This window comes from Podarcis pityusensis, assembly GCF_964106645.2.
Source record: "Podarcis pityusensis genome assembly, chromosome: 8".
Taxonomy (NCBI): domain Eukaryota; kingdom Metazoa; phylum Chordata; class Lepidosauria; order Squamata; family Lacertidae; genus Podarcis; species Podarcis pityusensis.
In genome coordinates this window covers 80,995,056-81,022,611 of record NC_138033.1, presented here as the reverse complement: position 1 = coordinate 81,022,611, position 27,556 = coordinate 80,995,056, and the positions used below count along the sequence as shown (strand labels likewise).

General features: G+C 46.9%; 1 protein-coding gene and 2 long non-coding RNA genes across 7 annotated transcripts in view; 1 reads left to right on the top strand and 2 right to left on the bottom strand.

Moving 5' to 3' along the window:
- ECE1 (endothelin converting enzyme 1) overlaps positions 1-22,291 on the top strand; it is a 76,877-nt gene extending 54,586 nt beyond the window's left edge. For all 5 annotated transcript variants that reach the window (XM_081017366.1, XM_081017363.1, XM_081017365.1 and 2 more), the window contains 12 exons: positions 36-101; positions 1,601-1,792; positions 3,125-3,267; positions 4,226-4,340; positions 5,356-5,466; positions 7,811-7,987; positions 8,438-8,541; positions 9,606-9,716; positions 12,694-12,761; positions 13,304-13,494; positions 16,987-17,082; positions 18,622-22,291. In XM_081017366.1, the coding sequence (XP_080873492.1) occupies positions 36-101; positions 1,601-1,792; positions 3,125-3,267; positions 4,226-4,340; positions 5,356-5,466; positions 7,811-7,987; positions 8,438-8,541; positions 9,606-9,716; positions 12,694-12,761; positions 13,304-13,494; positions 16,987-17,082; positions 18,622-18,798 (1,551 nt within the window). In that variant the 3' untranslated portion in view covers positions 18,799-22,291. The remainder of the gene's footprint in view (positions 1-35; positions 102-1,600; positions 1,793-3,124; positions 3,268-4,225; positions 4,341-5,355; positions 5,467-7,810; positions 7,988-8,437; positions 8,542-9,605; positions 9,717-12,693; positions 12,762-13,303; positions 13,495-16,986; positions 17,083-18,621) is intronic.
- On the bottom strand, positions 14,653-17,059 carry LOC308483595. The gene is made up of 3 exons (XR_013989716.1): positions 16,926-17,059; positions 16,243-16,523; positions 14,653-15,362 (listed from the first exon to the last, which is right to left on the bottom strand). It is a non-coding gene; the product is annotated as an uncharacterized lncRNA (long non-coding RNA).
- LOC308483589 lies at positions 21,918-23,920 on the bottom strand. Its single transcript, XR_013989709.1, has 2 exons — positions 23,144-23,920; positions 21,918-22,981 (listed from the first exon to the last, which is right to left on the bottom strand). It is a non-coding gene; the product is annotated as an uncharacterized lncRNA (long non-coding RNA).
- Positions 23,921-27,556: the final 3,636 nt, after the last annotated feature.

Below are 27,556 nucleotides of genomic sequence, written 5' to 3'. Positions count from 1 at the left end.
CTGTGTCTTCACTCCAGTTTGTGTCTCCCCTCCAGGTGGACCAGGCAGGGCTGATGTTGCCTTCCAGGGACTACTATCTCAACAAAACACAGAACGAGAAGGTGAGTGTCGGGCTGGGGCTGGGGGGGGGGTTGGGGTTGGGGTGCTTACGGTCCTAGCTTCAGACTGGAGTGTGTAATGGATGAGGCAGTTTGTTAGGTCCATGGTTCCAAAAGAGGGCAGTAGTTCCCCCAGGTGGCAGCAGGATTCCCTAGGGGGTGCCAAAAGGCAAGGGAATGCAGGAGGTCTTCTTCTTTGGTGATCCCTTGTAGCCAAGTAAGATTGTCTTCCATGAACACGGTTTGAACAGTGTGTCCGTAAGTGACTGTGGAGGCCAATTCTGGATCCACACGTCCTTCCACAGTGGGGACATAGGTTTCGGACCGGAGTTGATTACGGTGAGAGTTTGCCAAGCATGCCTTCCTCTTATCACGTTTCTCCTTTGTGTCCTGAGTTTGAGCGTCTTCAAAGCCCATGACGCCTTTGGTAAAGGCTGTTCTCCAATTGTACCCCTCGCAGGCCAGTGTTTCCCAGTTGTGGGTGTTTATACTACATTTTTTTAGATGTGCCACGAGAGAGTCTTTAAACCTCTTTTGTTGACCACCAGCATTACACTTTCCATTTTTAAGTTCAGAATAGAGCAGTTGCTTTGGAAAACAATCAGGCATCCGCCCAACATGACCAGTCCAATGAAGTTGATGTTGTGTAAATGACTATCAGCCATACAGGATCCAGTTCATCCATTCTGTTGAATTAGTTAATTAATCTAAATAGCTTCAATTGGATTTTGAATAAACATGCAATGAATTGTTGCTGTTTTGAATTTTATCGTGTTATTATCTCCCTTATCGGGTCGTGCAAACCACTACAGTGGTGCCTCGCAAGACGAAATTAATCCATTCCACGAGTCTCTTCGTCTTGCGGTTTTTTCGTCTTGCGAAGCACGGCTATTAGCGGCTTAGCGGCTATTAACGGCTTAGCGGCTATTAACGGCTTAGCGGCTATTAACGGCTTAGCAGCTTAGCGGCTTTAAGAAAAAGGAAACAAACTCGCAAGACGTTTCGTCTTGCGAAGCAAGCCCATAGGGAAATTCGTCTTGCGGAACGACTCAAAAAACGGAAAACTCTTTCGTCTAGCGAGTTTTTCGTCTTGCGAGGCATTCGTCTTGCGGGGCACCAATGTACTCTGAATGATGCTTTTTATAGGGTAGGGGGCACTGGGGATAAGTTTATAGACCTCGAAAAAGACTGGGAGCAGCTGTTTTTAGGTATTACCTTTAAAGTGTGACTCCCAGGCTCCAAACATCCACAGTTAGCCTTGTGATTTGCCTGTGTCTGAGACTGGACATGTGCAGTGGGGAGTCCCCAAAGGCCGACATTGCAAGCGCTGCAAGGTGTTGCTGGTATTTGATGTTGTGGTTCCCGCTCTCCTTAATTCCGTGCAGCCTCCTTTCTCTGCCTTGGAATAATAGAATTGTGGAGTTGGAAGGGGTACCCCCAGGGGTCATCTAGTCCACCCCCTGCAAATACATAATTCTCCCCTACCTCGCCTACCTACCCAGGTGCTTGCAGGGTACCTGACCTACATGGTCCAGCTTGGCATGCTGGTTGGGGGGCAGGACGAAGCTGAGACCAGGCGGCAGATGGAGGAGATCCTGGACTTTGAGACCACCCTAGCCAACATCACCATCCCCCAGGAGAAGCGGCGGGATGAGGAGCTCATCTACCACAAGATGCCTGCCAGGGAGCTCAAGGTATGCGATTCGTTAAAAAAAAACACAACTAGGTTGAAGCTTCCTGCCCATTCAAAACTGCCGCAGATAATTGAAAGCCAAAGGCCTGGTGGAAAAAGATAGTATATGCATTAATGAGTAGGTTTTGACCTATCAAGCCTTAGGCCCAGGCTATCTGGAGGTCCATATTCCCTATGCAAAGCTGCCTGCGCTCTGAGATCTTCGCGGGGGGGGGGTCTTCTCTCAGCCCCACCACCCTCACAAGAGCACTTGGCGGGAATGCACAACAGGACCTTCTTGGTGGTGGCTTCTCCCAGACAACTTTGGAACTTCTTTCCTAAAGAAGTTAGACCAGCTCTCTCCTTCTTGGCCTTCCGCCGGCAGGTGAAATGAAAACCTTCAACCAGGCCTTTGGCTGAGTAATATTCTACAGCCTTTAAATGTGTTTAGAGGGAGAGGGGAGAGACTTACTATTGTTTTGTTGTTTTTGTTCTAACTATTTGTGTTTTTATCTTGTATTTTTATCTTGTGAACGTCCCTGAGTTCTTTTGATGAAGAGCAGTATATTATTAATTATTATTATTATTATTATTATTATTATTAGTTCTTGTTCCAACAACAGGCTTTTGGGAAGTTATTAACATTTGATAACTTTCTCTGATTAATGTGTTTAATTTGTTGGAAGCCACCCAGTGTGGCTGGAGCAACCCAGTCAGATGGGCAGGATATAAATATTGAATGATAATAATAATAATAATTATTATTATTATTATTATTAGTTCTTGTTCCAACAACAGGCTTTTGGGAAGTTATTAACATTTGATAACTTTCTCTGATTAATGTGTTTAATTTGTTGGAAGCCACCCAGAGTGGCTTGGAGCAACCCAGTCAGATGGGCAGGATATAAATATTGGATGATGATGATGATGATGATGATGATGATGATTATTATTACTATGATTTAGGGAAAGAGCTAATGCTGTGATGGGGGTGGGGGGTGTTTAGTTGTCCCCCACCTCCATTGTTATTAGCTGTAAGCCGCCTTGAGTCTCTGTCAGGGGAAAAGGCAGGATCGTAAATGTAATAATAAAAACAAAAATAAAAACAGTGGGTCTGCTCTGTTTAGGACTTAGCTGGAGACAGCCCGATCCTTATTGGGATTCTTCCAGCTTCCCTAGGCTTGCTTGCTTGTTTGTTTTGGAGGGAGGGGTTCCTCTCTCTACCGCCCGCTCAGTTGTAGGTCCCATTCCGCCAGCCACCCTAGCCAGAGAGAGACCTCTAACTTGTCTTTGTCTCTGCTTCTTGCACCTTCCCCATCCCTGCCCTGCCCCTCTTCTGCTCCCGCAAAAAAAGAACCTTTCTCCGGCCGTGGACTGGATGCCCCTGCTGAACGCCGTCTTCTCCCCGGTGGAGATCAATGAGACGGAGCCAGTGGTGGTCTATGCCAAAGAGTACCTTGAGCAAGTCTCCTATCTCATCCTCAACACAGACAGGCGGTGAGTGCGGCTAGGTCCGGGGGCAAGCTGAACCGATGGAAGTTTCCTTCTCTGCGGCCCCCTCCCCATCTTAGCTCAGTGGTCAGAGCACCTGCTTTGCATGCAGAGGGTCCCAGGTTCAGTCCCCGTGGGCAGCATCTCCAGGTACAGCTGGGGGAAAAACCTGCCTGAAACCCCAGAGAAGCCACTGCCAGCCAGTGTGGGCTATATGGATCTAGATGGACTCGTTGGAAGGCAGTTTGCTCTGCTTTTAAATCAGCCCTTACTGATTGATGATTGATTGATTCATTCATTCATTCATTCATTCATTCATTGGATCAGCCCTTTGTTCAGAACCATAAGGACTGGAAGCTTAGGGAGAAGGCTGGAGCTCACCTGCTTTGCATACAGAAGATCCCGGATTTAGTCCAGTGCTCTGATCCTCTGTAAGGTAGCTTCCTGGTTCTATCAGCTCTTCATTCAGAAGCATGAGGACTAGAATATTGGTTCATCTTTAGCAGAAGGAACACAACATCTGCAGCAGAGCACCTGCTTTGCACGCAGAAGGTCCCAGGTTCAATCCCCGCCGGCACCATCTTCCAGGTGTGGCCGGGGAAAGGCTCCCTGTCTGAAACCCTGCAGAGCCCTTGCTGCCAGTCAGTGTAGGCAATACAGAGCTAGATGGACTCGGTAAAAATCAGCTTCCTTTAAACTAGCCCTTTTTTCAGAACAGTGAGGACTAGGAGCTTGCTTTATTTTTAAGGACCATAGCTCAGAGGTGGGGCATCTGCTTTGCATGAAGGAGGTCCCAGGTGCAGTCCCCAAAGGCACACCAGGTAGGGCTAGTAGGGGGCTCCCTTGCAACGCCTGCAGTGTGCAACTGATATTGGGGGGGAGGGCACTTTTTGCAGCCGGTTCCAAGAGATGATGGAGAGGTCCTCATCTTTCCCTCCCACCCCACCCCCTTTTTCCATTCCAGTATCTTGCACAACTACATGATCTGGCACCTGGTGAGGAAAGGAGCCGGCTTTCTGGACCAGCGCTTCCAGGATGCAGAGGAGAAGTTCATGGAGGTCATGTACGGCTCAAAGAAGGCAAGTAGGAAACTTGGGCGGCACTCATTGCTTTATTTTGTTACGTTCTATTGTAAATAAATACAGTGGTACCTTGGGTTAATAACTGAAGTCATTCTGGAGGTCTGTTCTTAACCTGAAACTGTTCTTAACCTGAGGCACCACTGATGGGGCCTCCAGCTGCCGCAGCCACGCAATTTCTGTTCTCATCCTGAAGCAAAGTTCTTAACCCGAGGTACTATTTCTGGGTTAGCGGAGTCTGTAACCTGAAGCGCCTGTAACCTGAGTTACCACTGTATATGCATTTTTTAAAAAATAAATAAATAAATAAATAAAGCTCTACAAAAGAAAAGCAGAAATCTCATCCTAAGGCAAAGAGCTGGGCGGCTGTCTGCAATTCAAACACTGGGAGACCTGGTGGTCCACCCATGTCCATCCTGGGTGCTTCTCACCAGTAGTTGCTCTCCAGGGACCATCACCCTCCTGCTTCCTGGGTGGGGAGAAAGAAAGGGTTTGCTGGTGGCGTTCATCTCTAGCCCTGAGTTGCCCCAAGTTCCTCCGCTGATGAGAGGCGGAGCTAGCTGCTCTGGCACCTGGAGCGGCGTACAGTGGTGCCTCACAAGACGAAATTAATCCGTTCCGCGAGTCTCTTCGTCTTGCGGTTTTTTCGTCTTGCGGAGCACGGCTATTAGCGGCTTAGAGGCTATTAGCGGCTTAGCGGCTATTAGCGGCTTTAAGAAAAAGGAAACAAACTCGCAAGACGTTTCATCTTGCGAAGCAAGCCCATAGGGAAATTCGTCTTGCGGAACGACTCAAAAAACGGAAAACGTTTTCGTCTAGCGAGTTTTTCGTTTTGCGAGGCATTCATCTTGCGGGGCACCACTGTACATGCTGTGCACCCGGGGGGGGGCTAGCCGCCCATGGCGAGCGTCCCAGGGGGGTGATGTCACCCCCCCCAGGGATGACACCCAGGGTGGACCGCACCCCTTTCCTCTGCCGGTGCCGCTGACACCAAGGGTCTCCTTCTGCCCCACAGACCTGCCTGCCCCGATGGAAGTACTGCATCAGCGACACAGACATCAACCTGGGCTTTGCACTGGGCGCCATGTTCGTCAAGGCCTCCTTCGCGGAAGACAGCAAGGCAGTGGTAAGGCGGTGACTGCTACAGGGCCAGTTCCGCTAATCTTGTTTTATTAGAGTTTTCCAGTATACATTTCCACCATTAAATATCCAGCACAGTGGATGCTTGAGTAGCAAACGTGATCCGTGCAGGAGGCACATTCGCAACCCACAGCACCGTGTCTGCGCACGCGCGGGTTGCGATTTGGTGCTTCTGCGCATGCGCAAAGCACGATTTAGCACTTCTGCGCATGTGCGACCTCCGAAACCCAGAAGTAACCTGTTCCGGTACTTCCGGGTTTTGGCGTGTCCGTAACCCAAAAAAAACGCAATCTGAAGCGTCTATAACCCGAGGTATGACTGTATTGCAATAGTACCTTCATCGACTTCCCTTCTTCCTCTTCCATGGTTCCTTTAATTTCCCATAATTTCTGCATATTCTTGGGTGGGGAGGGAGAACAACGTTTAATTTCATCCCCCCCCCCCAGTCATAGTTCTCTATTATACATTATACAGTTGAATTTACATTAATCCCACTAGCGTTTTCACTTGTTTACAGTTATTTTCCAAATATTCCACAAAGATTTTCCGCTCCTCTTTAGATACTTGATATTCTCACTCTCTTATTCTGTTAACGCTGCATATCCTATCATTTTAAGTTGGCACCTCTCCTTCTTAGGGACCTCTCTCACCCTCAATTTTTGGGCTAACAAAATCCAAACAGCTGTAGTTGCATACATAAATAACTTTTTCTGACTCCTGGGTACCTCTGTCTGCACCATTCCCAAAAGGAATGCCTGCTTTTGGGGGGGGGGGGATGTTTTTTAAAAAACTTTTTTTCATATCATTATATATCATTTCCCAGTATTCTTTGGCTATTCTGCATACCCACCACATACGCTCCTTCTACTTACTTGCATTTCCAACATACATCAGATTCAGATTTCTACATTTTAGCTGATCTGCTCAGAGTTAAATACCATCTATGTGTCATTTTCATATAATTTTCTTTCAGTGAGTAAATTTTAAATCTTTCCTCCAAAGTTTCTCCCAGAGGTCCGTTCTGCTAATCTAATCTAACATATTTAGCTTACTTGTGTTTAGCAGAAAGTCCCAATTTAGGCTGGATCTAGACACATCAAAGAAGCGTTTCAGTTTAAAGTGTTGTAAATTTAAACAGGGAAAACAGGTAGAGAAAAAGGCAGCTCCAGATCGCCGTCTGGTGGCACAAAATTATATCACATATGCAATGCATATACAGTATTTTTTGCTCTATAAGACACACTTTTTTCCTCCTAAAAAGTAAGGGGAAATGTGTGTGCGTCTTATGGAGCGAACGCAGGCTGTGCAGCTATCCCAGAAGCCAGAACAGCAAGAGAGATCGCTGCGCAGCGCTCCCTCTCACTGTTCTAGCTTCTGGCTTAGCCAGGTGCAGCCTCTTCAGGGCAGCGGGGAGCCTTCATCCCGCTGCCCTGAAGAGGCTGCGCAGCTATCCCAGAAGCCAGAACAGCAAGAGGGATCGCTGCACTCCCTCTCGCTGTTCTAGCTTCTGGCTTAGTCACGCTCTGTCCCTTTCCCCACCTCCCAGAAAAGTCCCCAAAGCCACGCGGAGCGTGTGTGCTGCTCTTGGGGGCTTTTCCCCGAGGAGGGAGAAGTGCAACCAAAATACAGTGGTGCCTCGCAAGACGAAATTAATCTGTTCCACGAGTCTCTTCGTCTTGCAGTTTTTTCGTCTTGCGAAGCACGGCTATTAGTGGCTATTAGCGGCTTAGCGGCTATTAACGGCTTAGCGGCTTAGCGGCTATTAACGGCTTAGCGGCTTTAAGAAAAAGGAAACAAACTTGCAAGAACTCGCAAGACGTTTCGTCTTGCGAAGCAAGCCCATAGGGAAATTCGTCTTGCGGAACGACTCAAAAAACGGAAAACTCTTTCGTCTAGCGAGTTTTTCGTCTTGCGAGGCATTCGTCTTGCGGGGCACCACTGTAACTACCAAACTTTTAGAAGACATCTGAAGGCAGCCCTGTTTAGGAAAGCTTTGAATGTTTAATAAGTTATTGTATTTTAGTGTTTTGTTGGAAGCCGCCCAGAGAGGCTGGGGAAACCCAGCCAGATGGGCGGGGTATGTATGTATGTATGTATGTATGTATGTATAAATAAATAAATAAATATTATCATCTCTCTCTGTGAATATTGAATAAATTACCTTTGTAAGAACCTCTTGTTTTCCATTTCTGGCTGCCAGCTGTGAGGGAGGGGGATGGGATTCCCTGAACCTCACACACACCGACCATTTGCCAGGACCTCCCCTGCCCCCCCAATTCCTGTTAAAAGAAGCGGCCCCACCTCGTAACCTCGTGCTTTGTCTCCACCAGGCTGAGGAAATGATTAAGGAGATCAAGATGGCCTTCGAAGAGAGCTTGGCAACTCTCCCGTGGATGGATGAGGAGACGAGGCGGTCCGCCAAGGAGAAAGCCGACGCCATCTACGACATGATTGGTTACCCTAAGTTCATCATGGACCCCAAAGAGCTGGACAAAGTGTTCAAGGATGTGAGTTGGAGGTGGGGCAAGCCCACTAAGGCCAAGCAGCGGGATTTGGAATGGGGGGTTGGAGGTGACTGCGGCCAGCTGCCCTGGCCTCTCCTTGCTTCCCTATTCTGATGGGCCAGTGTGGTGTAGTGGCTAAGAGCGGTCGACTCGTAATCTGGTGAACCGGGTTCGCTTCCCCGCTCCTCCACATGCAGCTACTGGGTGACCTTGGGCTAGTCACACTTCTCTGAAGTCTCTCAGCCCCACTCACCTCACAGAGTGTTTGTTGTGGGGGAGGAAGGGAAAGGAGAATGTTAGCCGCTTTGAGACTCCATCGGGTAGTGATAAAGCAGGATTTCAAATCCAAACTACTCTTCTTCTTCTTCTTCTTCTTCTTCTTCTTCTTCTTCTCCTTCTCCTTCTCCTTCTCCTTCTCCTTCTTCTCCTTCTTCTCCTCTTGCTTCCTGGCAGTACGATGCCGTCCCAGATCTGTACTACGAGAACGTCATGCAGTTCCTCAACTTCTCCGCCCGAGTGGCCGCTGAGCAGCTCCGGAAGCCTCCAAACCGCGACCAGTGAGTCGGCCTCGGGATGCCGGGGGGGGGAGGCTCAAACCCCGGGGAGGGGGGCTGGCCCACTCGGACCGTGCACTTTTTCGGGCACACCAAACTTTGGCTGAAGCTGAATGTCGGAAGGTTCAGGACGGGTAGAAGAAAGCACTTCCTTATGCCCTGCATAGTTAAACTGTGGAACTCGCTGCAGCAGGAGGCAATGATGGCAACCAACTTCGTTGGACAATAACAATAAATTTATATGCCACCCATCTGATTGGGTTGCCCCAGCCACTCTGGGCGGTTTCCAACGAATTAAAACACAGTGAGACATCAAGCATTAAAAATGTCCCTATACAGGGATGCCTTCAGATGTCTTCTAAAAGTCAGATAGTTGTTTATTTTCTTGACATCTGGTGGGAGGGCGTTCCACAGGGCGGGCGCCACTACCGAGAAGGCCCTCTGCCTGGTTCCCTGTAACCTCGCTTCTCAAACTTTGAGGAGGAGGTTGCTGTTAGTGTGTGTGAGAGAGAGAGACAGAGAAGGAATCTTTTATCCAAGGTGGAACTCAAGTCAGAAGATAATGCCCCCCTGTTCTTACAGGTTCTGCAATCCAGTTTCTATATATTGAAGAAATAAACTGAGAGGGCCGTGTTGCTGGTCATCCAAGTCGTGCATCCTGCATTCCAAGAAAAGGACAAACTTTTATGTCCTCAATCGTTCCTGCCTATTTCCTGCTCCCACTGCATTTTTGCATTTGCTTGTGCAGTCTTGCATAATTCCAGCTGGAGGCTGGCATTCAAGGGAGAGAGCTCAGCTTAGTGCCGAAGTACAAGCTTTGCAGGCATGTGCAGAGTACTCTACCCCCTGCCCTGATTTGCAGTGAGCAGTAAAAGGCCCCCAGGGCCAAGGGTGCAATTTCCAGACATGTTTTAGGGTTACCCATGAAGACTTTGAGGTTGAGGAATGGGAAATGCCAAAAACCCAAATTGGGCTGATGGAGCATTGAGCTTTTAGGACACCTCGAGTGGTTTTGCCATTGACCATACTCTCCCCCTCTTCTCTCCCTCCTCCTCCTCCTTCTGCAGATGGAGCATGACTCCCCCAACAGTGAATGCTTATTACTCCCCGACCAAGAATGAAATCGTCTTTCCTGCTGGGATCCTGCAGCCTCCGTTCTACACCCGAAGCTCCCCAAAGTACGAATGTTTCACTCTCTTTCTCTCTGTCACCCCTCCCCAATCAGATATTCAGTGTTTGGCAAGGCAGGGGGAGGGCATTAACACCCCTCCCACTTCAGCCTCACTGCCGTGAGGTTCAGGAAAAACTCCAGCAGGGATTGGTTGTTTTTTTTAAGTGCGGCTGTAGGGCTGGAAGTAAAGCACTATGGTCTCAGAGATGATGGATGGAGACCAAAATACCTTTAGAGGCCTCTTGCATCTACAAAGCTTAAACTGGGCACCGCAGTTGTAAGGAGGATATTGACAAGCTGTAACCAAGATGAAAAAGGGGTCTGGAAACCAAGCCTGATGAGGAACGGTTGAGGGAGTTGAGTACGTTCAGCCTGGAGAAGAGAAAAAGGAGAGGTGATAGGATAGACATCTTCAAACAGCTAAAGGGCTGTCACATGGAAGATGGAGCAAGCTTGTTTTCTGCTGCTCCAGAGGGAAGGACCCAAACCAATGGAATCATACGACTAAGGGATGAAATTAAGACGTTAGGAAGAATTTTAACGTTTTTAAGAGCTATTCAGCAGGAGAATGGAGTCCCTTAGAAGGTGAAAGACTCCTTCACAGGAGGTTTTTAAGCAGAGGTTGGGTGGCCATCTGTCAGGGATGCTATAGTTGCAATTCCTGCATTGCAGGGGGTTGGACTAGATGACCCTGGGGGGTCCCTTTCCAACTGCACAGTTTCATGGTTCTAAGGTGTCTTCCTGCCCGGCCTCTGTGCGAATCAGCCTACCAGCTCCCATTATTGTTACTCAGATTCATACGCCCTGCTTCCCAACATAATGCCGTCAGAGCAAAATTAGTGCAAGATAAAAATTATAAAAACAATGCTACGAACTCCAAAAGCAATAAAATATCCTGGCGGACTCCAAAAACACCAGAACATTTCCCGTCAGATATGAAATCAGTCTTCCATAAATGACTGGGGTCACATGTCAGGGGAAAGCCTTCACTAGCATATTTTCGGTAGGCCCATCTGTGCGCCACATGTGCCTGGTCCTTGTTCCTCAGCCCTTTCTGGTTGGCTGTCTTCCTGCCAAACCAGTTCCCTCACAGCCACCTCCATTGGTCCAGTCAAATTCCACAGCTCTGCCTCCCCAACTCAAGAGGTAGAATGTTGGTGAATGTGCCGTCACATCAGAGCATCTCTGCCCATGGGCTCGAGCAATGGGGCAACTGCAGTCAATTTTGAAGCTTTCGTTGTACAAACCGTACCTCGCACCTCGCTGGGTATGTGTGCGTGTGGTCCAGGGAGAGAAAGTGTTGCCAACCGCTAGAGAAGGTGGCTGAGAATCAGTGCCAGATTTACGTATAGGGCCCCGCTTTCTTGGGGGCCCCCCAAAAAATTTAAGGGGGAAAAACTGGATGTACATTTCCAAAATATAAGTTAAGTTCAACAATTACTTTGATAAAATACAGATTTTGTTATGTGCAAATGGCTTTAGATACCTATTAGGTCCATAAATGACCATATAGTATATAAGGTAAAGGTAAAGGGACCCCTGACCATTAGGTCCAGTCGCGGATGACTCTGGGGTTGCAGCCCTCATCTTGCTTTATTGGCCAAGGGAGACGGAGTACAGCTTCCGGGTCATGTGGACAGCATGACTAAGCCGCTTCTGGCGAACCAGAGCAGCGCACGGAAACGCCGTTTACCTTCCCGCCGGAGCGGTACCTATTTATCTACTTGCACTATGACGTGGTTTCGAACTGCTAGGTTGGCAGGAGCAGGGACCGAGCAACGGGAGCTCACCCCGTCGCAGGGATTCGAACCGCCGACCTTCTGATCGGCAAGTCCTAGGCTCTGTGGTTTTACCCACAGCGCTACAGCGACAATTTGTTGCTGACAAAGGATAGCTGGACATATAAAGGGCCCCATTACCTTTAGTAGCTTAGGGCCTCATCAAACCTAAACCCAGCCCTGCTGAGAATCAGCATTGTTGAGAAAAGGGCAACCCAAAAAGCTCAGCGGGGTGGAGCGACTCGCCTATGAAGAAAAGTTGCAGTATTTGGGACTTCTTGCAGGGGTTCTCAACCTGTGGGTCCCCAGATGTTGTTGGACTACAGTTCCCATCATCCCTGAGCTCTGGCCTTGCTAGCTAAGGGTGATGGGAGTTGTAGGTCAACAACATCTGGGGACCCACAGGTTGAGAAAGACTGGCTTAGAGGAAAGGTGACATGATAGAAGTTTACAAAGTTATTCATAGTGTGAAAAAAGTGAAGAGGGAGAGAAAAGTTCTCCCTCGAAACCGCTAGAGCTGGTTGGGAATCCAGTGAAGCTGAATGTTCGGTACGGGTAAAAGGAAGACCTCCTCCTTCACGCAGCGCAGAGTTAATCTGTGGAACTCCCTCCCACAGGAGGCAGTAAGGGCCACCAACCCGGGTGGCTTGGAAAGAGGATTAGACAAAATCCTGGAGGAGGAGAAGGCTACTAGCAGCAATGGCTGTGACTCCACGGTCAGAGGCAGCTATGCCTGTTGCCAGAAACCGCAGGAAGGAACAGTTGCTCTTGGGCTAGAATTCTGCTTGCAGGTTTCCCACAGACATCTGGTTGGCCCTGTGAGAACAGGATGCTGGAGTAGGTGAGCTGTTAGCTCTTCTTCTGTCCTTATTGTTTGCAGCAGTTCCCCTGGAGCCAGCAGATTGGGGCTGGCTCCTCCGTGGAGCCAACAAATGTATTTCTGACTTACAGTGGATGCTCGGGTTGCGAACGTGATCTGTGTGGGATGCACGTTCGCAACCCACAGTGTTCGCAACCCGCGGGTTGCGATTCGGCGCTTATGTGCAAAATGCGATTTAGCGCTTCTGCGCATACGCAGCTGCCGAAACCTGGAAGTAACCCGTTCCAGTACTTCCGTGTTTCGGCAGTCCACAACCCAAAAGAACGCAACCTGAAGCGGATGCAACATGAGGCATGAGTGTACTGACATTTTCTTTCTCCCTGTAGGGCACTGAATTTCGGTGGGATTGGTGTGGTTGTGGGCCATGAACTGACTCATGCTTTTGACGACCAAGGTCAGGACCTCCTTTCCTCCATCTCTTTAATTCATCTTCTAGAATTTATCTTCCTCCTCTCCACCCCACCCCACACACTTTTTTTGCTGCAGTGTTTGCCACTTCGGGCTGTTTCATTTTTAAACCCTTAGCAAACTTCTTGCAAACGGTTAGATTTTTCTTGCAAAGTAAACTTGTGGGGCAGAGCAGCACTTTTCCTGGGCGTTGCTTTAAAAAGTAACAATAAGGATCTATAAGTAAAAGTTTACAGTTGTATATAAGCATACAAACATTTGATTGTCGTAACATCCAAGTACACCCCACCACACACACATACAATTAGTACATAAAAGGATATTTAAATGTTCTCAAATTATTTTGTTCATTCCACACTGCAGAGTATTGAGATGGGGGGGGGGTGGCACAATATCATTTTGTGCGTTTAGCTGCGATTTCCGCATTGCAGGGTGTTTGACTAGATGGCCCTTGGGGGGGGGGTCCCTTCCAACTCCACAATTCTGTGATTCTGTGATTCTTTTTGCTAACTTCCTTGGTCCTTGCAGGCCGGGAGTACGACAAGGACGGCAACCTCCGCCCCTGGTGGAAGAATTCGTCAGTGGAGGCCTTTAAGCAACAGACCGAGTGCATGGTGGAACAGTACGGCAACTACACAGTCCATGGGGAGGCCATCAATGGCAAGCACACCCTGGGGGAGAACATCGCTGACAACGGGGGGCTCAAAGCCGCCTACCGGGTGAGACTCCCTCAGGCCTTTCAATCAGACTTTGGGAGCTGTGGGGTCTTCTTTGCTGCAGCTACAGAAGCTGCCTGGCAAAAGAGGAGCGGGGATGAGGTTGCCAAGTAAAGCTGTTGTTTACCGTCCCCGTCCCCCCCGCAAAAAAACCCCAAAATTGATATGTGAGTCTCAAGCCATAGAGAGTAAAGGCCAAGGCCACTTGCTTAGAGCACTCATCCCAATTTCTCACAAATAGTCTCTAAATTGAACACCGCAGCTTTGTGTCTCTTCCTTTTCATAAAAAATAATGGTTGTTATTAATTTTTTAACTACAAGAACAACATCGTATTTGCAAAATACAAGCTGTAAAACGCCGAAATTGGAATTTCCATGCACAATAACTGATTTGGTGTTATATTGGCTTAAATACAGAATCATTAAAAAATGGCAAACTAATCAAACCACAAATAATATGTAAATCACAGTGCACGTAAAGAATGAAAAAAAAACCCAAATGCAGTGCAAAATCTTAAAATAAATAATGCTTTGAGATGGAGTGAATAAAAATAATCAAACCTTAATTCAGAATAACTATAGCACCACCTAGTGGTATTAGAGGTGTTATTTTCCCCCCCACAGGGGAGCCTAGGTCATCAAAGAAGGGTGGGAGAGGTTAGGAAAGTTGTGAGCCACATATTACAAAGAGTTGGTGTCAGAAGATTGCCATGTTTGGCTATTTTCATAAAATCTGCAAAGCCAGCCCAAGTTGCAGTAAAATTGTCCTTGTGCAAATCTCTGTTTAGTCATCAGTTTTTCTAACACTGCAATCTGCCATAATACTAATTTGTACATAATACTAATTTGCAACATTTACTCCTTCCAGGTTCTTTCAGGGTCTAGCTATAATAATTCTCGCTGCTTGCACAAGCAAGTTTATCAGGTCTTTGTTCTGTAAATCCAGTCTATAGCAGTGGTTCCCAACCTTTTTTTGGCCATGCCCCACCTAAAAGGTAAAGGTAAAGGGACCCCTGACCATTAGGTCCAGTCGTGACCAACTCTGGGCTTGCGGCGCTCATCTCACTTTACTGGCCGAGGGAGCTGGCGTACAGCTTCCGGGTCATGTAGCCAGCACGACTAAGCCACTTCTGGCGAACCAGAGCAGCGTATGAAAACACCGTTTACCTTCCCGCTGGAGCGGTACCTATTTATCTACTTGCACTTTGACGTGCTTTTGAACTGCTAGGTTGGCAGGAGCAGGGACCGAGCAACGGGAGCTCACCCCGTTGCGGGGATTTGAACAGCCGACCTTCTGATCAGCAAGTCATAGGCTCTGTGGTTTAACCCACAGCGCCACCCGCGTCCCTATGCCCCACCTAAGCATCTCTAAAATCCTGATCCCGCCCCACGCCATTAACATATAATTCTTACTATTCGAAAAGTGAACTATTCACATGGAGGAAGCCTAAAAGGCCATTGACTGTTAATAACGTATTCTCAAATTGCTGCCCTTAAAATTCAAATTGCCCCCCTGTGGGGCATGTGCCCCACATTGGGAGCCATGGGTCTATGGGGAAAATATGTATAAGAGCTAAATGTGGACTAGGCATTAATTGCTGTGACTATTCCTGTAATCTAGCTGTAAGAGTCGGAAGGATGTATGATAAGTCCTGCTGGGTCGGGCCAAAGGGGGACCCATCCAGTCCTGATTCTTGTTCTCACAGTGGCCAGCCAGATACCCATTCTGGGAAGCCGACAAACAGGGCCAGCTCACATGAGCAACTCTCCCCTCCTGCAGTTTCCAGAATCATTGCTGCCTCAGACCATGGCGGCAGAACTTAGGCATTCTGGCTAGTAACCTTTGATAGCCCTCTGTTCCATGAATTTATCTACAGTGGTGCCTCGCAAGACGAAATAAATTCGTTCCGTGAGTTTTTTCGTCTAGCGAATTTTTCGTCTTGCAAAGCACGAAATCCCATAGGAATGCATTGAAATTCAATTAATGCGTTCCTATGGTCAAAAAAAGTCCAAACAAAGCCAAATTTGGTACAACAAGAGTTTATTAAGTGCTCTTCAAAATCACACATACTGTAAAGAGCATTTCAAAAACTGAAGGAACAATAAATTAAGTTTCTAAACATGACAGAAAAACATTTAAAAATCAACAAAATGTACAGTACATTTTCTAAGACTCTGGGGGACAACTCGAAGAAGGTTCCTCTTCCACTCTTTGCTTCTTGCTGAAGAACCCCCTCCTCAACTGTCCCCCCAGCCACCCACCACACAGAAATTCAAATCCAGAATTTTTTTTAAAAAAACAGCAGAGTGGCCCAATGGTCACAGAAAATCATAAAAATGCAGGGGAAAAAACACAAGCTTCCAGATTCTTGCAAACCCCTCCCCAACACCAAGTCCTTGAATTCCAAACACCCCAACCGAAAATCCAAAAACCCCCAAAAAAGTTTTAAAAGTTTAACTTACCAAATGGGTGCAAAAGAAGTTTTGGAAAAGCTTCAAAAATCACCAAAGTCTTCAAAAACCTCAAAAAAGACTACCACACCGCGTTCTATGAGTTGCTCCTCAAAGTCAAGTCGCAACTGTATTAATGGTGTTAAGAAAAAGGAAACAAACTTGCAAGACGTTTTCGTTTTTCGTCTTGCGAAGCAAGCCCATAGGGAAATTCGTCTTGCGAAGCAGCTCAAAAAACGCAAAACCCTTTCGTCTAGCGAGTTTTTCGTCTTGCGAGGCATTCGTCTTGCGGGGCACCACTGTAATCATCTAACCTCCAAGTCAGTGGCCATCCCTGCCTCCTGCAGCAGTGAGTTCCATAGTTTCAAACTTGCGAAAAAGTCATTTCTTCCTGAACCTTCAGGTATTCTGTTTCCTTGGGTGGCCCTGAGTCCTAGCGCTATGAGATCCACTTTCTCCTCTATGAGTAATTGTATCATGCCCCCTGTTGCTCTCCCTTTTTTCTACGCCCCCCCCCCCAATAAAGCAGGTGTTATCCCTTTCCTCCCAGGGAACTTGCTCCAACCCCTTGATCGTTTTGGCTGTGCTTACCTGAGCCTTCTCCAGCTCTTTTTTTAAAAAAAATAATATTTATTATTTTTCCAAAGACTTAAACACCAAAAAGACAATACAATGCAATACATTAAATTAACAAAACAAAACAAAAACAATAAAATAAATCAAACGATTTCATTATCCCATCTTTCATTCACTTATTTCCACGACCTCCTCACACCTCCCTTTTTGTATTCCACTTCTGTTAATTATTTCAGCAATTCCTTTCCATCTTCCTCTGTTTTCTATCCTATAATTATCTTAACTCATTCTAACCTTATTTTTTCCTTTAATGCTCTATTAATCTATCTGTACTTAATTCCTTATAACATTTCTACTAAAGCCATATAACTTCATTCCAACATTTTTCTAACATTCATTAATTTTACTGAGCCTTCTCCAGCTCTATGGCATCCTGTTTTGATTCGCTTTTCCCTCCTCATCTTCCAGGCTTATCAGAACTGGTTGAGGAAAAATGGAGAAGAGGAGACTTTGCCCACGCTGGGCCTCACCAACTACCAGCTCTTCTTTGTGGGGTTTGCCCAGGTGGGTCTGAGTGTCCCATTTTGGAGGTGGGTGGATGATGGCATGCCTGGGCTATGTTTTGTCTCTGGGTTTGATGCTACAGACAGAGAAGGCTGTGACTAACTATATGCAGGCCTTTTGACACCTGAGATGTATGGATATAGAGAGATATATTTATTTTTTTATTGTTTTCCAAGAAAAAAGAACATGTATATTTTTAGGACCCATCCTATTTTTGTGCATGTTGAACAGTTTATTCATGCTGTATTTTATATTGTTGTAACCCAAGCCTGGAATTAGTTGGAGGCGGTCTTCTGTGCCCTCCAAGACCTCAAGATCATTCTTGGTCATTAGAAGAAAAATGCAAATAAATCATTACCTAGTTAGCAAACCTGTTGTACCCTGCTTCATGACCTTGGTTGTATCCGATGCTTTTCCTACTCAGAATAGGCCCATTGAAGTTGGGGAGCATGACCAATTTAGGCCTATTAATCTCAGTGGGTCTGGCCTAAATAATACCCCTCCCCCACCATTAGTAATATCCTTTGGCTTCACTGGGTCTTGTCTGAGTAGGACTAGCATTGGATATAACCCAGGATCATTTTTTGCAGTGGGTCTGCTTTGAATTAATACAGTGGTACCTCGGGTTGCAGACGCTTCAGGTTACAGACTCCACTAACCCAGAAATAGTACCTCAGGTTAAGAACTTTGCTTCAGGATGAGAACAGAAATCGTGCGGTGGCGGTGGTGCAGTGGCAGCGGGAGGCCCCATTAGCTAAAGTGGTGCTTCAGGTTAAGAACAGTTGCAGGTTAAGAACGGACCTCCGGAACGAATTAAGTTCTTAACCCGAGGTACCACTGTAGTTGGATACAACCCTTAGCATGGATTAAAACTCAAGATTTACAGGAGCAGAAAAGTAACTCTGATTTACGTGAAATAATACATCCTGTTGAATATTATGGTGATACTTCACATCCCAGTGATTTACAAATAAACACTTTCCCATAAATTTGCCCTCCTTTCAATAGCTCATCTCTCCATGATAATAATGGGATTCACGAGGATTTCCAAGATGCTGTTTTCTCTCCTTACAATGCCTTGGGTGGTAGCTGATGTTACTCGAGAGTAGAACCACTTAAATGAATGCTCATGGCAAACTCAGTCCCATTAATTTCACTAGGTCTACTGCTGTATGGTTGACAATAATAAAAACATATAACCAAAACCATATTTTAAAAGTTTAAAAAAGCAGGCCATAAATTAACCATTGTGGAAGGACGTCTTCCTAATTGCCTGCAAAGGCCTGGCAGAATAGAAAGGTTTTCAGCAGGCATTAAAAAAATTGGCACTGAAGGCGCCTGCTAAAATTCCAGAGGTTGAGAGTTCCACTGGGCTGTGCCAACAAAACTTAAAGGCTCAGTTTCTCATCATTGTCAAGCGAGCTTCACCAACTTGGGGAACAACCAACGACACTTCTGTGGGTGATCTCTGCAATTGAGCTGGGGGCATAAGACTTAGCTGGATGTGCAATTCCTCTTGCGATTCCTCTCTCCTTCCAGGTCTGGTGCTCCGTCCGCACCCCGGAGAGCTCTCACGAAGGACTGGTCACCGACTCTCACAGCCCCTCCCGCTTCCGAGTCATCGGGACCATCTCCAATTCCCCAGAGTTCTCGGAGCACTTCCGGTGCCCACGGGGCTCCCCCATGAACCCGCAGCGGAAGTGCGAGGTCTGGTGAAGTTCCCCAAAGCTGAGGAGAGAGAAAAGGAATGGGATGAACTGGAGGGCAGCCCGGGGGAAACACAGCAGGAGGGGGTGCCCTCAGCCTTCCTCCACACCTAAGAGGCGCCCCGTGACCTTGGGACTAGCTCAGCGCTCTGCGATGGCTGGGAGGGGTCCCCAGCCCTCACCCCAAAGCACCACCCCATTTGACCCACTGTGAAGATGTCCTCTACTCCGGAACCAATTGCATCAGTGTCCCCCTTTGCCTCTCACTTTGCTAAAAGTGCAGAAGTCTGCACGCATGTCTGTGTTTCAGATGCACTGACTTTGGGGTGGGGATAAGGTTGTGCTGTCTCCCCCCCCCCCAATATGCAGCGGGGGGCGGGACTGGCTATTCGCCACCATAGGCTTGGAAGTTCTTGCGTCATTTTTCCCCCCAAAAGGGGGAACCACCCAAATTTTAAAAGAGAACCCATTTTGGTCACATCTAACAAGCGCCAGCCCTCTCTGTAGACAGACATACACGTCCATACATATGTATAAGTTTTGTGCGCTCACATACACATGGTAAAACTTGTAAGATATTTCTGCGGAATTTTTTTTTTTTTTTAATCTTGCAGAACACTGGAAAGTTCAGGGAAAATGTATTGAGTTGAATGGACTGGTATATTTATTGCGTGTGTGTGCAATTCTAGGTTAAGGGCATTCTGCTTAAAGCTGAGAGGCAGGATACAAACCTCCCCCATGGCTCATCTCTCCTCACCCCCAGTGTCTTCTTAGGAGGAACGGCTCATTTCCACGCAGACTCTCTTTTTGCTTGGGAAATATTCTGGGGCCTGGCTTCTCCAAAACCCTTTCCTTCCTGGCAACACTGTTGACTTTCCCAATTAAAATCCCGGACCTCTGCCCTAGCCCCAGGCGCAGAGCAGGCCACATTTTCTAAAAATGCTGCCTTTGGGGCTTGGGGCTTCAATCTCCAAGCTAAATCTGAGAGATTTCCCAGCAGGACAAGCATGTCACAACCTACCAGCCATCGTTGGCAGCCTTTGCACCAGGAAGATGAGCTGCCTTGCAGAGAAATGCCCCCATCACAAACTCGAAGATGCACCTTGAATGATGTACCTTGTGTGTCAAGACCCCAGCTGATGTGGGCAGTTTCAGTGCCGCTGAAGAAGTAGCCCCTGAAAGTCTTGCTGAAGTACTGTCTGTCTTTGCTCAGCCAAAGAATATGCCTGTATTGAGTCTGGAGCTGAATCATCCGGACATTTGTACGCATAACCCCAAGTAAAAGAAATTTTAAAGGCTTGTTAGGCCCACGGACCTGCAGCTGACACGTTCTCCCTTCCTCCCCCCACCCCCTTGTGGCCTTAATAACTTAATTAAGGGTTACTGAATTTGAAAAGGCCCCAAATCCTGGCTGTTTGTGTGGTGTCAGCAAACTCTACACCACAGCCAAACTCTTGTATGCATCTAACTGCTTTTGCTTTACCAGTGCCCTCCACCACTGTGAACTCTCGGGTGCTCAGCAGCTCGACAAAGGCACAAAACCTGGAGCTTTCAGCTGTGGACAGGTGTCAGGACTGCAGAGAAGACTGTCTGCCTCATGACAAAGCCATTTTTTATTGTACTGAAATACGGCGGTCGGTTTCGGAGACCCCTTGACTTGTGGGACTTGGGCAGTGATGCTCCCGCGCTTGCAGACAAACTTCCTTGAAGAAACAGAGCTTCCTTGGACTTGTGAGCTGCCCGTCTCTCCTTCCAGCCTCCCTGCAACACTGTGGGGCCAGGAGCCATTGCAATCCCAACTAGTGTGCTGAACTTCAGGCAGGGAGAGAAGATGTGCTGTACCTCCTTTCCTAGGCAAGCTTTCTTATGCCTTGAATTAAACAGAGGAGGGGAGAGCTCTGGTATTGCAAGTTCAACCCAGGCCTCCCCAACTCCACTACAAGTTGAGATGCCTTCATTCCAAAGAGTCAGCAAGACTATGCTTGCGTAGTGATTAGTGGTTTCTCTTCATCTTTTGCTCTTGAAGAAGTCCATCTTGCGTGTATTTTTGGCTTGTGTGTCTGTCTGTCTTTACTTTGTCTGGTGAGCCTCCTGCCCTGAGGACGGGCGGAACGGATCAGTTGGTTCGCAGCCTCCCAAACTTTGTAGGCTTGTGGAGTCCCCACTCTTCATTTCCTGTGGAAGTGGCTGTCCATCATTTGGTACCACAACTCCAGGAGGACCTGCGGGTGCAAAGGGATAGCCACTGAGTTTCTGGGGCTCTGGGTACAGCAGCAGTGTCCCCACTTCCTGTCCTCAGTCTGTCTTGTGGTGGGTGGCCTTGCAGATGTGCAGGTGGGGAACATGGTTGCTTGAACTCTGCCCTGCTGCGACACATGGGCCGGAGTTGAGAAAATGAGTGAGTGTGAGCTTTATCTTTGCGGTGGGGAAATGCCTTACTCTCAACATGGCTGAGAATGCGCTTCTAGTGCCTTAACAATGTTGGCGCAATCCTCCCACCAGCAACATCATGCACTTCCTGGGCCAAATCCTGCCCTGCACCAAACAATGAGCCCTGCAAGCACACAGTAAACAAAGATCCAGCAGGTATTGTACCGATCATGCCACCTCTGACATCTTGCCATCTTGGACTTGTGGAAAGGGTGCCTTGGACACTCTTCCTGATTTCCCCAAGCTCCTGTCTATCTGTCTGTCTCCCTTCTCCCCCCCCCCCCTTTCTCTCTCCCCGGAGATCTTTCCTGGTGATCAAAAGTGGTCTCTTTTTTGCTGCTTGGGACGAGCACTGATCACTTGATGCCATTTTGTTCAGCTGCCTTCTCCCACCACTGAAGGTAAGGAGAGGGTGCCTTTCCATCACCTGTGCAGGGGAGAGCGAAGAAGGAAAACCACCCCAGGGTTTTGTTCTGTACCCCTTAACAGACCCCGCTTTGTGTGGTGAGAGCACAGAGCTGCTCTTGAACCCAGTGCTGCCGCTGCTGCTGCAGCCGCCATCCTTCCCATTTTGGGCTGCTCTCTTCCTCTTCTGGTTTTCCCCTTGGATCCCTCCTGTGCAGAGCAAAAATGGTTCCATTTGTGTAATCTGCTTTTAGTAATTGGACCCAAGAAGAACGCGAGCTGATCGCTTCAAGATGGTGCAGCAGATGTTTTAAGAGGGCTGGGGGCAGGGAGACCTAGTAGAACTTCTCCCCTCCAAATGGAAAGAAGGAAGACCACCACCACCAAAAATGTAGGGCTTGTGATACCCTAAGGGGGCTTGCTCAGCATCTGGGAAGGCTTGTAGCCACTGAAAAAGGGAAATATTAGGAAATTGTTTTCTTCGCACCAGACAAGGCCAAACTTATTTCAGACTAGGGGAAGGTCTGGGAGGAATATTGTGGTATTTATGTATGGACAGGATGGGGGAGAATATAAGGTCTGGCTGATTTGTTCTTTGTTGTCACCTTCCCTGCATCTTTGGAGATTATTGTAATTTTGAAATAAAAGCTTTTCTTGGGTTTTATTAATTTTGGGAGTTTGTGTGTGTGTGTCCCTAACTCTGCTTTTGACTATCCCCTATCTCCCACCAAGGTTCCTATTTTCCCCTCACGCTATTTGTTATTTGTTCATTAAAATATCTACACTTATTGAACAGTTTTGAGCAGTTTACCACAATAAAAAAATGCAAGCTCTAAAACCTGCAGTATAATAAATTCTTGCCTATTAGCCATTTATAATGGTCTCTGCTTACCTGGGAAACAAGCAATAGAATTCTAGGAGGTGAATTTTTCACCATTCTGGTTTCTTCATCCTTGCTCTCAGTCCAGGCAGAGGCTGGTATGTCACAACTGAACAGTGACTTGAACCCAGATCTGCTTAACTAAATGAATACTCTCCTTTCAGAATTGCCTTGGGCCGTTTCCAGCTTGGTTAGAGTCAGGGCAGACCCACTGAAACTAATGAACCTCAGCTAGTTATGGCCATTACATTACATTACATGGACTAGTATTGGGTACAACTCTTGGTCCACAAAGGCTGGTTCAGATCCACAAACAGTAGCAGGTACTAATGTGTATCATTAGTAATCTTTCCCAAACTGCTTGTTTATCTTGTTTCATTATCCTTTCATACGTCACCTTAGGGGGTCTTTTTATACTTGTGTATTTTGTTCAATTTCTTATCCGTCCTTCACAGCAAGGCCCCAGGACAGGTCACGACTGTAAAATACACAGAGAACGAAGAAAGCAAGAAAAGTGTAAAAGCAATTAAAAGCAGTTCCATATAGTGTAATAAAACAAGGAAAATCTTGTATGTAAAAACAATGCAAACATTAGAAAACCTATTCCACCTATAAAAACAAGAGTTATTCCAATACTTACACAGACTGGGAAGAGGATCTCCATTTAAAAGGTTTGTTGAAAGAGGAAGGTAACCAGCAGATGCCTGAAAGTTAACTAAGCAAAGAGGAAGAGATGAAGCAGGTATGTAAAATAAGTCTTGCTAGAAGTGCACTCTTAATGCGAACAGTTGCAAGAAACTGCAGGGCACAAAACAAATTCACCTTATCTTGATGCCACCTCAACTCTTGCCAGCTGCCTGAAAGCAAAAGGAAGCTGCAGTTTCATAAGAGTATATATTTAAAGAAGATTAATAAATGAGCAAATTAAGTTAATTTGGATATGCAGAAGATATTAAAAATAAATTTAAGGAACTGCAGAAAGGGAAGGAAGTCAAGTTTTGAAATGTCAAAATGATTGTAAAATTCAATGGTTTCACACAGGTGAGAAACCATTTGAATGCAATGAGTGTGGAAATGGCTTCAATCGGAGTGGACTTCTTGCAAAACATCAACAAACTCATACAGGGGAGAAACATCATACAAGTGCTAGGGAAGTAGATAGAGATTCAGTTGTAGTGGAAGTCTTACAAACCATCAAAAGACTCCGAGGGGTAAGAGCTGCAAGACTGGAAACTCTACAAGCCATCAATTAACTCAAAGAAGAGAAATGGTTTAAATAGAAGGAGTGTGGAATCTGCTTTGGTTATTATGGAATGCTTTTCCAAAACATCTACTGACTTCCATGGGGTGGAACCATTTTCTCTGAGTTGACACTTTCTTTTCAGGAAATCAATCTTTTTTTAAAAAAAAATTGTAAAATTAGTGAAATGTGTAAACCTGAAAAGTAATAATAATAATAGTAGTAGTAGTAAAAGTAAAAGGAAGAAGGAACCTGTCCATTATCCAACAGGAAAGAAAGGGGACTTATAAATATCAAAATGGAAAAGCCACTAGTGTGAACCCAGTTGTCACCCTGGTTAAAACACCAGCAGCCAATTTCACACTTCATCTTGGGGCCGGGGGTATGTTTTTTAGCATCTCTACAGGAAATACAGTTTTGAGGTGTGGCTTGCACACAAATGTCACAATTGAAGCACTTCCAAGATGGAGTCTCTTTTGTCACGCATGGAGGAGGCTCGGGCAAGATAGTGTAGAGGCCTCTGTAGAACCCGGCGAAGGCCTACTGGGGCAGTGCTGCCATGGTAACAACACTACTGCCAGCCACCGCTGGTAGTGGTCTACAGGCCTTGTGTCCCAAAGTGACTCTGAATGTTGCAGCTGGCTTTACCTAAAGGTTGGGCCCTGGACTAGTCAACCCAGCCTTTCTTAATAGTGGGGTTGGAGAGCTGAAAAAAACAAATCATGTATTTGGTTTCAGATAGTACATGGGTTGTTTAGTCATTTAGTCGTGTCCGACTCTTTGTGACCCCCTGGACCAGAGCACGCCAGGCACTCCTGTCTTCCACTGCCTCCCGCAGTTTGGTCAGACTCATGTTAGTAGCTTCAAGAACACTGTCCAACCATCTCGTCCTCTGTTGTCCCCTTCTCCTTGTGCCCTCAATCTTTCCCAACATCAGGGTCTTTTCCAGGGAGTCTTCTCTTCTCATGAGGTGGCCAAGTATTAGAGCCTCAGCTTCAGGATCTGTCCTTCCAGTGAGCACTCGGGGCTGATTTCCTTCAGAATGGATAGCTTTGATCTTCTTGCAGTCCATGGGACTCTCACAAGTCTCCTCCAGCACCATGGGGGCAGGTCTTTTGTTAGGGGTGCAGAACCTCAGTTTGTTATGTATTTTTGTTGATTTTTATTGAATGGGTGGGGGCAGCTGCCCTTCCCTGCCTTCCCCCCTTGGCTATGCCCAGGTATACCTTTTTCAACCGTGGTGCCCCTCCTTACAGAATACCCTCTCAATAGTGCCATACTTAAGCACCAGGTTAAAGTTATCGGTCTTTTCCTGACTTCTTTTGGTCTCACCTTTTTCAGATTTCATTAAGCTGTTTTTGTTTTGTTTCCTATTATGTTGGTTCTACCCTGTGTGCCAATGTTTGTAAGCCACCTTCAAGTTCCTTTTTTTTTTAATTGGGAAGTGAGATATGAATATTTTAAGTAAAGAAACAAAATTCTCTGCCGTCCCCTTCTCCTTGTGCCCTCCATCTTTCCCAACATCAGGGTCTTTTCCAGGGAGTCTTCTCTTCTCATGAGGTGGCCAAAGTATTGGAGCCTCAGCTTCAGGATCTGTCCTTCCAGTGAGCACTCGGGGCTGATTTCCTTAAGAATGGAGAGGTTTGATCTTCTTGCAGTACATGGGTAGAAGAGTCTAAAAAGCCCAGGACACACATTTTCATGGCCCTTTAGCAGCTATGGTGGCTCATTTACCAGAAGTAATGTATTTAGCATTAACTCTGGAAGTGTATACAATCTGGAGTGGATTTGGAGTGAGGCCTCAGATCTTGACTACGTTGACTCATACATTTGAATGCAGAGGATGTGTCCCTTATTGTACAACCATAGCCTGCTTTGTGCTCATGATGGTTTCAGGGCTGCCCTGGCCTGTACAGTGTTGGGATATCATGGAATCATAGAGTTGGGAGGGACCACAATGGTCATCTAGTCCAACCCCTTGCAATGTCACACACATGCGCAAAGGGCCCCCCCCCCCAATCCTGAGGGCAACCGGGCATCACCTATACACGCTGCCCTGGCTTCCGCCCCAGGGAGGTCACTTTGGTGCTGCTCACGCAAGAGTTGGGCTTCACCCCCAGAGATGCACTCCGTTGTCCCTGGAGACAGATGGATGCCAACAAATGCACTATTATTGCACCAATGCAATACAGTGGTACCTTGGGTTAAGAACTTAATTCGTTCCGGAGGTCCGTTTTTAACCTGAAAGTTCTTAACCTGAGGTACCACTTTAGCTAATGGGACCTCCTGCTGCCGCTGCGCCGCCACCATGCGATTTTTGTTCACATCCTTAAGCAAAGTCCTTAACCTGAGGCAGTGGCGTAGCGTGGGGGGTGCAGGGGGGCGGCCACACCGGGCGCAACATCTGGGGTGGGGCGCGATCTCACTCGCAGCTCTCTGCCCCCTGCTAAAATCCACAGGTTAGGGGGCGCAAATTACTTGCCTTGCCCCGGGTGCTGACAACCCACGCTACGCCACTGACCTGAGGTGCTATTTCTGGGTTAGCGGAGTCTGTAACCTGAAGCGTCTGTAACCCGAGGTACCACTGTACATGCGTAAAAATGCATGCCTGTCCAGAGCAGCCCTAAGAGATGCCAGGATGTTCTGGTTTCATCTTTGTCTTGTATATCGAGCAGCAAACACTAGAGGTCAGGGCAGGCAAGGAATGCCTCCAAATGCAAGCTTCTCCTGTCTGTCAGTTGCCCTGATGCAGAAAACCTTGGCACTGCTCACAGAGACTTTAAATGAGAAGGGAGCACCCATCTCTTTAACCACCCCGAATGGTGATGTGCCAGGAAGTCGGGATTTGTGCAGCCCAGGCAGAGGAGATACCTTCCATTGGTCTCCTTAACCTGGAGGGCAACAAACAGAGATCTCAGTGGTGTTTCTGGTCTTCTTGGGTCTGAAGGGCTGCAAATTGCCTTTCCCCATGCAATGCCCATTTGACGACTTCAATCTGCAGAACTGGCACATGACACTCATTGCACATTTGTAAGAAATCAAAATTATAGTGTGGCAGCACCCACTCTTTGGAATTCCCTCCCTATTGTCACGGCACTATTTTTTAGCACTTTGTTTAAGCATGCCTAAGCAGACATGTGGAACGTTTACATGCATTTTAATTTGGTTTTTAGTTTATTGTAGATTGTCATTCTGCTTTGAAGGTTCGAAACAGTTGGTCTTCAGCTTTATTTACTGGTGATTTCATTGTTTTATTCTTTTGTGTAAACCATGCTGTGGGTTTTAAACAAAAGCAAAAAAAACACCAACAGCCACCAAGCTATATAAACTTGTATTAAATGAAATAAATAATAAATCCATGCTGCAGTGATGCCAAAGACTTCAAAGCAGGCATGACTCTGATGGATGCCCAAAGCTGGTTTTGGTTTTCCACATTTGCTGTTCTTTAGAATTTAGACCATCCAGCTAAGAAAATAATTCAATGGCCTCTGTTTTATTTGACGTCGAGGGTGTACAAGGGAATGACAAGGGAGGCCTCTGCCCTGAAATCAGATGCAGAGAGAAGGAAGACGGTGGTTGAAGGTACAACAGGGAAGGAATGTGGGATGTTTAGTAATGGACATTTACCTTCAATAGAGTGGGAAATCTTTCTCAACATAGTGTCCTCCAGAGGTCTTGGATGACACCCTCATGCTCTGGGGGGTGGGGTGGGAATTACAGTCCATAACATCTGCAGTGCACGAGGTTTGGGCAGGCTGCAGTTGGGGAGGATAAAATGACAACTGGACCAAGTTAATTCAGGGTGGAATTGTG